This window comes from Lactuca serriola, chromosome 1 (assembly GCF_051521515.1).
Source record: "Lactuca serriola cultivar US96UC23 chromosome 1, Lser_US96UC23_V15, whole genome shotgun sequence".
In the NCBI taxonomy this organism is placed as follows: Eukaryota; Viridiplantae; Streptophyta; class Magnoliopsida; order Asterales; family Asteraceae; genus Lactuca; species Lactuca serriola.
This window is the reverse complement of record NC_136408.1, coordinates 54,803,917-54,817,055: the sequence shown is the minus strand read 5'-3', so window position 1 is coordinate 54,817,055 and position 13,139 is coordinate 54,803,917. Positions and strand designations below refer to the sequence as shown.

The 13,139-nt window shown below is 30.3% G+C and overlaps 1 protein-coding gene across 4 annotated transcripts; it reads right to left on the bottom strand.

Moving 5' to 3' along the window:
• Positions 1-3,214: 3,214 nt before the first annotated feature.
• Positions 3,215-10,045, bottom strand: LOC145088901 (uncharacterized). 4 transcript variants are annotated; one of them, XM_079027362.1, is made up of 21 exons: positions 9,707-10,045; positions 7,811-7,891; positions 7,614-7,713; positions 7,453-7,537; positions 7,311-7,360; positions 7,146-7,225; positions 7,001-7,060; positions 6,800-6,899; positions 6,629-6,706; positions 6,478-6,542; positions 6,239-6,385; positions 5,983-6,149; positions 5,783-5,860; positions 5,201-5,294; positions 5,016-5,117; positions 4,748-4,920; positions 4,538-4,652; positions 4,309-4,440; positions 4,099-4,206; positions 3,902-4,008; positions 3,215-3,826 (listed from the first exon to the last, which is right to left on the bottom strand). In XM_079027362.1, exons 1-21 carry the CDS (start codon positions 9,752-9,754, stop codon positions 3,403-3,405), a joined length of 2,394 nt encoding a protein of 797 aa, XP_078883488.1. In that variant the 5' UTR covers positions 9,755-10,045; the 3' UTR covers positions 3,215-3,402. The 4 variants fall into 4 exon arrangements, with proteins under 4 accessions (XP_078883488.1, XP_078883498.1, XP_078883503.1 ...); XM_079027372.1 differs by having other exon boundaries at positions 4,748-4,917; XM_079027377.1 differs by having other exon boundaries at positions 5,022-5,117.
• Positions 10,046-13,139: the final 3,094 nt, after the last annotated feature.

Here is a 13,139-nt window from a genome sequence, read left to right as displayed (position 1 = left end):
AAGTTATAACATTGATTCACTTTGTAATCCATGTGGTATGAATCATGTTTAGACGGATTATAACAAATATTTCTTAGTTCGATTTCGGACAAAATATAATTATCTTAGGTTAAATCCTTTTTGTCATAATTAATACACAACTACTATTATACAAAATTTAAACTTATAACTTCAAACTAAAAACAAAAAATATTCAAAAACATAATAGACACGTATACAATGATTTTGTTCTAGAAGGAGGGGAACAAGAAATCTTACGGAAAGTCTTTTGTGCGTTGGCAAAAGGAGACCTTTTCGAAGAGAATCGTGAATAAATTTGGTGTCGTCTTGTCTTGTCAATTTGGATAAGATTTAACTTTATAACAATCATATATCTATACGATGTATTGTTAAAAAAATTAATCAAGATAACAGATAAGTGTCCATAATTTTTCAAATGTTTAAGTATCAAAATGGTCAAAATTGATGAGTTTGATTATAAAAATATAAAAAATTTTAAAGATCAGGAATTTAAAGGGTAATGTCTGTAAGATTGACCATAACAATTCATCAAATGTTTTTTGATCACGAAATTGATATACGAGTGATTCTCATAAACAAAATTGAAAATAAACAAAAAATAACAATAATGTTTGTAGAGAGAGTACCGGCACGATCTGATTAGGTATATTCTTTTCGATATATTTAGGTGTGCTGGAGTTTCTGCCAAGAAATAGACACGTGTGAACTTTCTAATTGACCCGTTGGAAAGACGTTCAACACATATGCCAACGGATGTTTTAGTTTTTAGATGGGTTGGAGTTAATCATACATGTATGGATCTAACAGGGGTTTCCCCTCCTGTGGACTTGGATAGTGGGGTTTTCACTATATGACATGTTGTTCAAAAAGTCACATCATGCAAAGTGGCTAAACACGAGAAAACATGCATGGAAAATCAACACACGTTTATACCTTATGCATTTAATATTTTCGGTTTCGTTGCGTCAGATGTTGTGCGGCTCATCAATAGAGTCCAACAGATCATGCATAGTAATGTTATAACTCTAAATCTATAGATGTTTTTAAAATGATTAATTTTGTTATCCAAAAAATGGTTGCGGCACAGTTTGTTGGTCGTTTATTTATTACGTCTCAATGAAGTCTCAATGAAAGTGTTTTGTGATATGCAGAAATGATGATATCATTGCAGCAAGAAAGTAAGATATTTCGGAAAATAAATTTTGTAAATACAATACATATTTAAAATTTTAAAGGACGATGAGCATTTATATCATAACACCATTTATTTCGATTAATTTAATAACTATCTTTTGACGTATAATCTTAAAATAAGATTTGATAAATGTTTAAACAAACTAGTAAACGATTAATTTTGGTGTATATGTAAACCATATTTATATTCAAACTATACATCGACTAGAAGTTAAAGTATATACTATATTATTTAGATATAATTATAGAAGATATTATCTTTTTTATAAATTGATCTCTTCTTTATTAAAATAAATACAACAATGGGCTATACAACAATGTGTGTCGATTTGTCACATATTAAAAAATCCCTATATATAATACATACCAGGTTAATATCCAAGAAACTTTTGATAATTTAAAATTGTAATGACTAATGAAAGATTTGTAAAATCTATTAATTTATAAAGATAAAAATTTTGTATGTAAGTTTATAATGATTAATTAAAATTAATATAAAAAATCTCAAATAAAGTCTCAATATTTTAAGTTAGTTTACGATTTAATCCCAAATTAGTATGTATATATATATATATATATATATATATATATATATATATATATATATATATATATATATATATATATATATATATATCGGCTAAAACTTCGGAATAACCCTTTTTGGTTTTGCAAATTTAGTCATTTTTCTTTTTTTCGTTAATTGGTGATAAAAAAAATTTGGATTTTTCTAAAGATTACGTTATTTTTTATCAATAACGTAAAACTTGAGACTTTTCTGAAGATTATTTTTAAACTAATTTATATTATTACGTTTTTTTATCAATAACCAAAATATTGAAAAAAAAAATTAAGATTACCCTTGAACTAATTTTGATTATTGGTAAAAAATAGTATAATCTACAAAGAGGTCTCAATATTTTGACCAATTAACACAAAAAAGGCAAAATATTGATTAAATTTGCAAAACCGACCAAAAATAGTTATTCCAAAGTTTTAACCGGTAATCCGTCTTTTTTTGTAAACAAAAATTAATGTTGAATTAAACCGTATAGTGACCCAAAATATTATAACTTTATTGGAGTTTTTCAAACTAACATATACATTGTTATGAATATCCGATCTACCTTCTATATGTAGATATTTGATAAAACCATGATTTCGTACAATACAACATAATATTGAATTAAAAAAAATCAATCATGAACATGATCTTGTTGTCTAGTGATGGATTTAGGTATTTCAAATTTTAAATCAGTTTTCAAATTAAGATGGCAAAAATAAAAGAAGTTTGTGTATTCTTGATTTATAGCTAAATTTTATGATTTATATTAATAAGGATGAAGGGTAAAATGGTAATTTAACTTTCATAAAGGAGGGTTAGAGGAGATATGGCAAAATTTGATTCTTTTATTAAAATAAAAAGATTGTTACATCTCCACCTCTTGTAATGCAAGGTGTAAGAATTTAGAAAATCACCTTCAATGATGATTACTTGTATCGACTATTTCATAATATAAAGATACAATCATAAGAGGAATATGGAAACAAGATAACTACAAATAAATTTATAATTACCAAATCAACAAATCATGGAGACTACCAAATAAACATTACTGTAATAATTAATTTTTTTTATTTGCAAATCGAATTTCTTAATGTCCCTTGAACTTATGGAGTGTTTGGGAATGCATTTTAAAATGACTTATTAACCCAAATGTTTGATAAATAACCCAAATAAAAATCAAATCGGACTTATTAACTTATTAGCTTCCTAATACCTAAATAGACTTGCTTTTTGTCAAGTCCTAAACCATTTACCACCAAATCAAAGTAGAAAAAAGTAAATCAACTTTTTTGTCATTTACACCTTCAAGTTCTAATAAATAACCCAAATAACAGAATCAAATCGGACTAAAACTTCATCTACTTTCCTTTTTGTTAACCTACCATTTTCAACCTTTTACACACAAAAACAAAGGTATAACCAACCACTACACAAGCCCAATAACATTTCACATTTCTACAACAGCTGAACATAGTTAATAAAAACTACTCAAAATTGTGAGGTTTAACATTAACAAAGGGTTTGTACATAGGCTGGAAATTTTATAAAAAAAAAAAAAAAAAAAAAAAAAAAGCATCATGAATGAGAGAGCAAGTATAACTGACCCGGATTCTTGTATATTATAACTGGGCAACTCCTTTTTCTGCTTCACTTTCCTCAGATTTGTTCTCTTCATTTGTTGACTTGTTATCAGTAGTAGTAGGCAATACTGTTTGACTTAAAGTCGAACATAATGTAGCAAATACACTTTCCTTAGGCTTTTGGGTTTGGGTTTGGGTTTGGGTTTGGGTTTGGGTTTTTCCAAGTAACTTGCGTTTTTTTATGATGTCTGTTTCTTCCTTTTTTGCCAAAAATTTTCTTTTTAACCTAAATTCTAATGTCCCTTCATCTTCTTCCACCTGTTTCTTTGGTGGAGGTTTATAGTCTTCATCATCCTCATCATCTTCATAATCAACCAATCCACCAGATCCATTTGATACACCGGGTCCCGGTCGTGTTCTTATCCTACTCCCACGTGTCATTGATGCAGAATCTTCCTCATCACTATCAACACAAACAAAATCACAAATTTCAAAAAATAAATAAAAACTAAGATAATGTAATTAATTACAAAAATACCTATCCTCGTTGAAGTAATCCTCCTCTTCCTTCTCGAGTCCACGCTCATCTACACGTTTTCGCGTTTCCGTGTTGTTGTTTTGGTTATTCGCTGCGTGTTCTTGTGCCTGTGTGTCAGAATATAAAAAAAATATATCTAAATAAAAATAAATAAATAAATAATTTGTTTTTTTTTTAATGAAATTACAGAAAAGGACCTGATCGTATCTGAGTTTGAGAGATTGAATGGAAGGTAAACTGTCGAATTTCGCTAATTCATTCCAGAAGGTGTCAATTAAATACTTCAACAGTGTCTTTATATTCTCCTGAATTAATGGTATTGTGTTTAATGTTATTAGATAATAATAATAATAACAATAATAATAATAATATAAGATATTTAGTTATATTATGAAATAAATAAATACCTTACGGATATGCTCGAAAAGTTCAAGAACTGAAGAGTTTAACAAATTATAGCGACTTCCATTACTGATAAACGCATCCACGATTGGTTTAAAAACATTGTTCTTCACAATATAACTCATAAGATGTTCATCCTGTAATAAAAGTAAAACATATATTTTTTTAATTATTATAACATATAAATTATAAAAAGTTAGTTATATAGAATTTGTGGTTAGTGATTATTATTACGTTATGTGAGATTAAAGTTCGAATGAAACGAATGGCTGCAACTACAAGATACTTTTCTTTCCTTCGAGTCAGATGTAAGACTTTATCTACAACACCATTAAGCAAGAAGTTACACCTGCAAAATAAATAAAAAATACAAAAATTTATATAGAGTACAAAAGAATTTACTCCAGAATAATTTAAAATGGAGAGATTACTTGAGTTGAGTACTTTATTCTATAAGGATGATGAAGAACACAAAAGCATAGGAGATCACAAATGTTCATAAGTATCTCAGGTTTTGCACTGTTTTTACTTCCATTTGGAGGACATGAAGAAGTTATAACATTAATTACTTGATCCAGATGCTTCTCGTAGAATATTTCAACAATCGCATCTCTCTGCTGATGAAACAGAATTTATATAAAAATGTTTTATGTAATTTAGAAAAATATATGAATCAAAAAGAAGAGAGAGATGAGAGTTTATATGTGTTTACCCTAACCTGTCCTCCTGAAGAAAAGGAATCAAGAAGACTTCGAATTATTTCAAGAAACTGACAATGCATATCGTCGCCAAAATCTGTAAGCATCCCTTTCACCTGTGAAAAACCTACCACATTGTTATGAGATTGCCACATTGTGAAATTACTAATATACCCTTGGATGTGTAAGTTGTACATACCAGAAGGCCGAGTAATGGGACGCCTTCTTGACGGCTAACATAGGAACGCAACATGGTTGGATCTTGGTTTAATGAAAAAATGAGGATGTCTGTCCTGCATCCATAACATTTTGTCTACCAAATCGTTAATTAAATTTAATCTAAGAAATCAAAAGTTTTTAGAGTAAATTACACGAATGGTCCCTATGGTTTGAGGTAGTTTGCACGTTTCGTCCCTAACTGGTTTTTTTTAACTCGGAAGGTCCCCTACTGTTTGTTTTTTTGTTGCACGCTTGGTCCATTTCTTACCTAAAAAGACTATTTTGCCCTTGATTTTTTAATTTATTTAAATAAACACACCCCTAACCCCACTTCCACATTACCTTACCTACCCCACCTTATTTAAATAAATTAAAAAATCATGGGAAAACTAGTCTTTTTAGGTATGACAAGGACCAAGCGCGCAAAAAAACAAACTGTAGGGACCTTCGGAGTTTAAAAAAAGCAGTTAGGGACCAAACGTGCAAATTACCCCAAACCATAGGAACCATTCGTGTAATTTAATCAAGTTTTTATAAAATTTGTGAGATACGAATTGATTACCCAGTGAGAACAAGCTTCTTATCTTCACTTTGTAAGATATCAGTAATCACACTGAATATGCCTTCATTCACTAGATCTCTAAAAACATTCCAAAAATAAATAAATTAAAAACTTATGATTGGTAATTTTGTATATATTGAAAGTGTGTAATTTTGTAATTTTGTAACTTATGATTGGTAATTTTGTATTTATTAATATACCTGAAAAGGCGAAGTTGTTGAACTACTTGTAAGCTTTTGCTTAAGGTGCAAAATTCTTGTAAGAAAAACACCAAATTTCTCTTGGAATCAGGAGATGTTGTAGGGGATTTTAGCCTTGCAAATAGCTCCTTAATGAAAGTGGTGTCATCTTTTAATAAAGTGACAACCTGGAAATATAAACAAATAACATGTTAGATGATATTTTTTTTTTAAAAATAAATGGGACTTGAGATTTAATTAATTATCTAATTTTTACCATTCCATTATTGGAGTGAATCATGGAATTAAGACTTGCAAGTGTGGATTCATCCAAAACCCTAGGCAACACAACATCCTTCAGATAACCTATTCTGTATGTTTGATGTATCTTTGACAAGGCTAGAGGATCTTTAATTGGAATAGCCTGTATATCAATTAACATTGTATTTATATTTATTAAATACCTCCCAAAATAATTAAATTAATCATTAACATCTTCCAAATTGATACTGATACCTCCTTGAAAACAACATGATCTTTAAGGAAATTTCGATGATGTACATGAGGTGTTTCCATGTCATCTGTAGACAAACAAAATTATAAATTTAATTATATAAGTATTAAGAGTAAATGACAAAGAATCTATTTGAGATTTATCATAACTTACATTCAAGACACCCGATAATATCCATTATTAATTCATCACTGAATATTTTCTCAAAGATTTGAGGACTGTTGAGTAGAACTGAGATAAAGAAAGATATAAAGTCGTGAGCTTTTTTATAAAATATGAAACTGATTCTTTAAAATTGATGATTAGGAAAGTTTGGGTATTAACTGATTCCTTTGACAATTTTGTATATCATGTGAAGCCCATCTTTGTTTTCCAAATCTTCACATACTCTAAATAAATCCATCAACTTTCGGAAAAATATTTGCTGCTCACATTAAAGATTCATAAAAACAAGGTGAGTTTATCTATAAAGATTTTAAAAACTTCCAAAAAGAAAACAAATTTAGAGTTAGTAAAATAACATACATCATGTAGTATGAGCTCTGTTACACACAACTGATCTGTAACACTACCATCAACCACAACCTGCAAGAAAAAAATATATATTCAACACCAAATTTTATAAAAAAAGATTCAAAGTAAAATATAGATTAAAAAATTTAACACCAACTTTAAGTATTGAAGGGAGTGTTGATAACTCTACAGCTGGCAACTCCCTTAACTCATTGTTAGCCCCATGATATGAGTCATCTGAAGAGAAATAAAATAATAAATAAATTATGACAGATGATATTGATATTTACAATACATAAAAAAAATAGTAATAATAACTTACTCCGAATAGTATCAAAATGTAAATTACGCTGCAGATTGCAAATATGATCCCTAGGTAAAATATAATGTTAGTCATATGCATAATTAAAAGGAAAAGAAATACATAAGATAATGAGATATATCATTTATTAATTATTAGGTACCATATGTATGAGCATCCTGTGGTTTCTTGAAAGCTAAGAGCTATTTCACTTGAAAACTCTGAATCCCTCCATGAAATTATAGTATCTGGATAATAGAACAAGATAAAATTAATTTTTTTATAAAGAAAGATAGAGAATGTGTTTCTGAAACTTAAAAATACCTTCTTGTTTGCGATATATATCATCAGAGCAAATACGATGCATCAGCAGTGTTTCATTGTCTTCTTCATCAACAACAAACAAGCCCAATTCTTCAGATCTCTGTTGTATAAATGAGGGTAAGAATGTCTTTAAAAGTTAAAAAGTATGAAAAGTTGGAAGTTTTTCAGAATATAAAGAATAAAGATTAAAGACAGACCTCTAAATAATCAACAGTGACATGACCAGTCCCTTGATCATCCCATTTTCCATCATCATTGAGTCGATACACCTTCACACGCTGTTATTTATAAAGTTTAACAGATGGGGTAAAGCACATTTTGAAGATATTTTATATTGTTAATTATAAAAAAAACAAGGAAAGATCTACAGAAAATAAAAAGAAGACAGCATCTAGAAGAAAGAAAGTTGAATAGTATCATTAACAGGCTCTTATTCTAGATCAATTAACTCACAAAGCCATCAAAAGTGACTAATTAATGACATAATTGAGAGCTAAAAAATCTAAAATGCAGATTGAGATTAAAGTTTTGATGATTTCTGATGTCAAGCTAGTTAGCTAGGTAAGCTACAATCTTTTTAAAAGATTACTTCTTTTATAGAAGCTATTATAAAAAAGTGAGGATTTTGTATAATATAAAGTGGGATAAACTATTTTAAAGTAAGTTAACCATTGAAAAGACCTTTCTAGAAGGTATTCATTTATTCTGCTAGTTTTCCACCTCACCATTTGTCCAATGAGCTTGAAATGTCCCCTCAACTTCTTAAATGGGCCAATTAGTGTTTTTCAAATCTTGGGCTTCCGAGTTTATAAAAACCCTTTTTTATGTTGGGGTTTGCAAGAAGTGACATTATCCCACAACCACAACTTTTTCTCTCAATTGATACTCGTTGTTACATACTTGTGTTATACTATTGTAATCTTGTGGTTGTTTATTGTTTATTTTCTTGTATTGTGCTACATATCTTATTACATGTATTCGTGTAATCTATATTCCAAGCATTTGTATTTTCCCAAGTTCAACTTAACGAGGGAAAAGACTGGAAATTGATGGAAGTGAGAAGAAAGTTAAAAAAAACTAGTGTCCTAAGTTTCATTGATGAAAGGAAATGGAAAGAAAGGGAAGGAAAACTTTCCTTGTGGAGAGAAAAGAACAAAATGTTTAATTTTCATTTCATTTCTCTCCAACTCAGAAACACAAAATACAATTTTCTTTCACTTTCCTTTCTCTTCTTTTCTCTCCTTACTTTCTTTCCCCTTCTTTTCTTTTCTATGCTAAAACTCAAGAAAAAGGTATTAGTGCTAACCATTTATTTAGACTTGTTTGATTTGTTACATATATACTCATTATAGTATTTTCAAGTGTGTTTATCAAGAGGTTTTAGTTTTCAAAGTTATGTTCAAAATGGGTGCGAGTGTCGCAATCAACACAACGGGTGCTTTGAGTACACGTCATCACCAAAATCCATGCAAAATAATATTTAGCCTAAATAGAATAGAAGGATCCACAAAATAAGAGTGTCTTCAATTCATTCATGCTTACTTCAATAATGCATAATTTGGATAGCCACAAGTGAAACATGCTTATATAACATGAATTCAGGCACATGTGAGTGTTCTTGATTACTTCCAATATCACACTTTTACACTTTCTTATTTGCACCTAAGCTCACCCGAACAAGTAGTTAAACAGCACATATGACAAAACCACACGATTGCACATAAAGTAGCAAATTTTTTTGGTTCGAATAAGAAAACAGGCAGTTGAAGAACACACAACCCTAATAGAAAGACAACCTTGGTAAAAAGAAAATTGGAACTCGGGCATTCAGCACAAAGCTAGTAGCAGATGAGCAATTCGCTAAAAACTTAACTCCTCAATCTCCATCCACAAAGGGAGATTCACGTCATAGCTAATTAAGTTGACATTAAGAATTATATCATAACGCCTACATATCTTAAAGCTAATAAAGCCGGGTTTAAAGATCAACAGCAAAAATGAACTAAAAGTAACTCGAAATCAGAACAATATTATCAGCACATTAATGAAAGTAACAAGAATAAGGCAAAAGAAAAAATAAGCTACAAACAGACCTGCATCGAATTGTTGCTGGAAGTAGCCAACTTCTCCGGTGCACCCATCACAGCTTACTTCCTCCGTTTTCTTTTTCCCTTCAGCAAATTCGCCAAGAAAATCGCATCAAGATAATGTTTGCTGGATTTCGGGCGAAATTAGGGTTTTCCCGATTAGAATTCGAGAAAGGATAAGAAGAATGGAGTTGAGACAAACAAAAGCATGCAATAAAGTTCAGAGAATTGACAACGAAGAAACCCTAAAACATCATTCACACAGCAATAAGCCTATTTCTCTCTCTATCTTCTTCTCTCAAAAGCTTTTCCCTCTGGGAAAAGGTTTCCGTGCACACCCCGACTATATGCTTGCTACAGATAATAATGGTAATAATTATTGCATGTATTTACACAAATAACCCCTAGGTTTAGTCTGATTACACTTTTAATCACAAACAAAGTATGGTAACTCCAATTGTAAAATCATTCTTATGGAATATGTGTCAATTCAAGATTAATTTTGAATGATAAATTAAACCGACTGTGTTTATGTTATTATTGATATTTCCGACCGTATTCATGTTATTACTGTCTGATCGTCTTTTCAGTTGTATTCATATTGTTACGATCTTTCTATTTATATTCATATTATTATTGATTTTTTCCAACCATGTTAGCTATAGTGTTTATTTACATGATGATCATTCTAATTCATATATCTTACAACATCTTTATTCTGGATACTCATTCATTGCATTGCATGATGAGTGATTGATCAACATTGCAGGTGTTGCTAACATTGCAGGTCTTGCTATGAAGAAACATTTATGGTATTAGAACTAATGTTTGATTGAGCCTTTATCAAAAGTTTAAATTGGTTTATTCTAAAGCGATGTTATAACGACAGATCCAACCAGCATTGAGTTAATTTGAGACACGACTTGTCACTCGGGTGGCAAACCAAGTAGCTTTTCTAAAATTACATATTGATATTCACATACCAATGGAATACCTTGTAGCTTCTTCTTTTTTATTACCATCTACATCATATGTTAAACAAGGTATATAACTATGTATTGTTTCAACATTAACTAAGAGTTTTACTATTGGAATCTTCCCTACCTTGCATGCTTAATAGGTATTGTTTCAACATTAACTAAGAGTTTTACTATTGGAATATAAACCACACATAAAGTATATACACAATAGCATGACCATTATGTTAATTCGGAACAAACATCTCTATCGTGCATTTTTCGAGTCGCCATCTTGACTAGACCACACATTTCGACTTCCACTATGTTGGGATATTTCATGTCTTATCTTTTTCGCTATATTAAATCAACTAAAGAAAAACCATTGCTTTAGTGCATTACAATTACATTCAATAAGCAAAAAAAAATCGTATTTAAAAAGAAAAATGAATTGTCATGGTAATTACCTTTTCGTTTTATTCACGTTTAGGCAATGTTCTAAAAGGTGTGTCGTGGCGTGAGGCGTGGCTTCGCAGTTACGAAAAGCTTCATAACGTTGTTGTTAGGCGTGGCATGTGGCAAGGCATGATATGGCACGCCATGACGCGTTATGGCGTGTTATGGCGCGTGTTTTTTCGTTTGAAACATAGTTTTTTGCTCTTTGTTATGTCTTTTCAAATCGTGGATACAAGTATTATGGTTTTTGTTAACTTTTTGTTATCAGTTATTGATCTAACACTTTTAAAAAGTAGTTATATTTAATATAAATTTATATTTATGTGGTAATATAATTTTAAATTAATACAAAATCGCCGCTGTACATCACGCCTTGAAAAACGTCATGACTCGTCATGGCTCGTTAAACTTGAGGTTTGGCCTTGCCGTCACGCCACGCCTCACGCCATTTAGAACTTTGTGTTTAGGTAACATTTTTTTGATACATTTGACCATTTAACTTGTTAAATGGTAAAATGTGTACAAAGAAATTGCCTAAGGTCATGTTTGATATGCGTTTGACCGAATCGTGTCAAACATGTTTTGTTGACTCGGTCAGCTAAATCTGTTTAGTAAATCAATTTTGGCCATTTGACTCGGAAAGAAAGCTCTGGCCCTGTAAGATGAAAACCAATGACTGACTAAGAAAGGAGGAAGCATTACCAATTGTTCCTTTCCCTATATTCCTCTTTCACGCCTCTACGGCCCCCTCCCCCCCCCCCCCACCCCACCGATCAAGTCCTTCTCCTATTTTCATCAGGTACGTCTTCTCCTCTTCCATCGCCTCCATTCTTCTTCTTTAATCGATTCATAAAACCAATTTCATGAAATCGTTTTTGAAATTGATCCATGAATTCGTGAAACCGATTCAAGAAACCATCTCTTTCATGAAAATCGTTTTTTAAATTGATTCATGAAACCATCTCCTTCAATCGCAGGTTCTCCTTTCTGTCTTGAAATCGATCATGAATTAATTTTATTCACATGTATTTCTTTGTACCCTTTTCTGTTCTGAATGTTCTAATTTTTGAAATTGATTGCTATTGGTTCATGAAATTGATTCCTTTTAACTTCTCTAAAATTTCTGATTTTTTGATGTTATGTTCCTGTTTGATCAGGAAGGTTCCTACCTGCCTCTTGATCAGGAATGTTCTTACAAGCTTTAATTTTATAGCTTTTGTAGAAGATACAACCATTAATGGTATTAAGTGTGATGAGATGATTAGACAGGTGTTCCATAGTTGTGTTTAGAGGATGGAATTGTAGATTCCAGCGAAAGATGATTTATGTTTGGAGGATGGAATTGTGGATTTCAGTTAAAGATGATGGCTTTTTGTTATGGGAGTTGAGGGATTGAATTGAAAGTGGAGAAGAATTGAGATGAAATTGGGATTCCAATGGCATCAAATAGGGACTGAATGCAGAACTGGATTATGTGTTGGAATTGAAGACAACTGTGAAATTGGTGATTCCAAGTATGTTGAGGTGGGTATTTGTATTAAAATTAGGAGGTTTTTGTATCTAAATGGTATAAAATGTAGATGAAAAGTATTTTAGCAGGGTAAAATGATCATTTCTCATCGGTCAATACATTTAGTCAACTGTACAATCAAACAACATGGTTTCTTACTTAATCAGAATTTCTTACCAAGACAGACATTTTCTAATGAGCACTTTCCTAGTCAACAACTATCAAACGAGGCCTAAATGTGAGCATTTTTTTTTACAAATTTCTTAAAACTTTTTAGAATTTATTACAACATTTTTAAGATAATTTTTTTCTTATAGATTTCTAATATAATGTTTTCAATTTCACTTATAACATTTTCTTATAGGTTTTTCTAATTTATTACAACATTTTTAAGATAATCTTTTTCTAGTACGTTTTTCTAATACAATGTTCTCGATTTCGCTTATAATTTTTTTTAAAATTTTGTTTATACTTTTATATAATTTTCATACAAATACTTTTAAACCAAGTATTTTAT

Coding starts and splice junctions, on each gene's coding strand:
- LOC145088901 (XM_079027362.1), bottom strand. CDS start 9,754: ATGGGTGCACCGGAGAAGTTGGCTACTTCCAGCAACAATTCGATGCAG. Junction 6,707..6,799: donor CAAAATTGTCAAAGGAATCA/GTTAATACCCAA, acceptor TCTTTATCTCAG/TTCTACTCAACAGTCCTCAA. Junction 4,921..5,015: donor CTTCAGGAGGACAGGTTAGG/GTAAACACATAT, acceptor CTGTTTCATCAG/CAGAGAGATGCGATTGTTGA.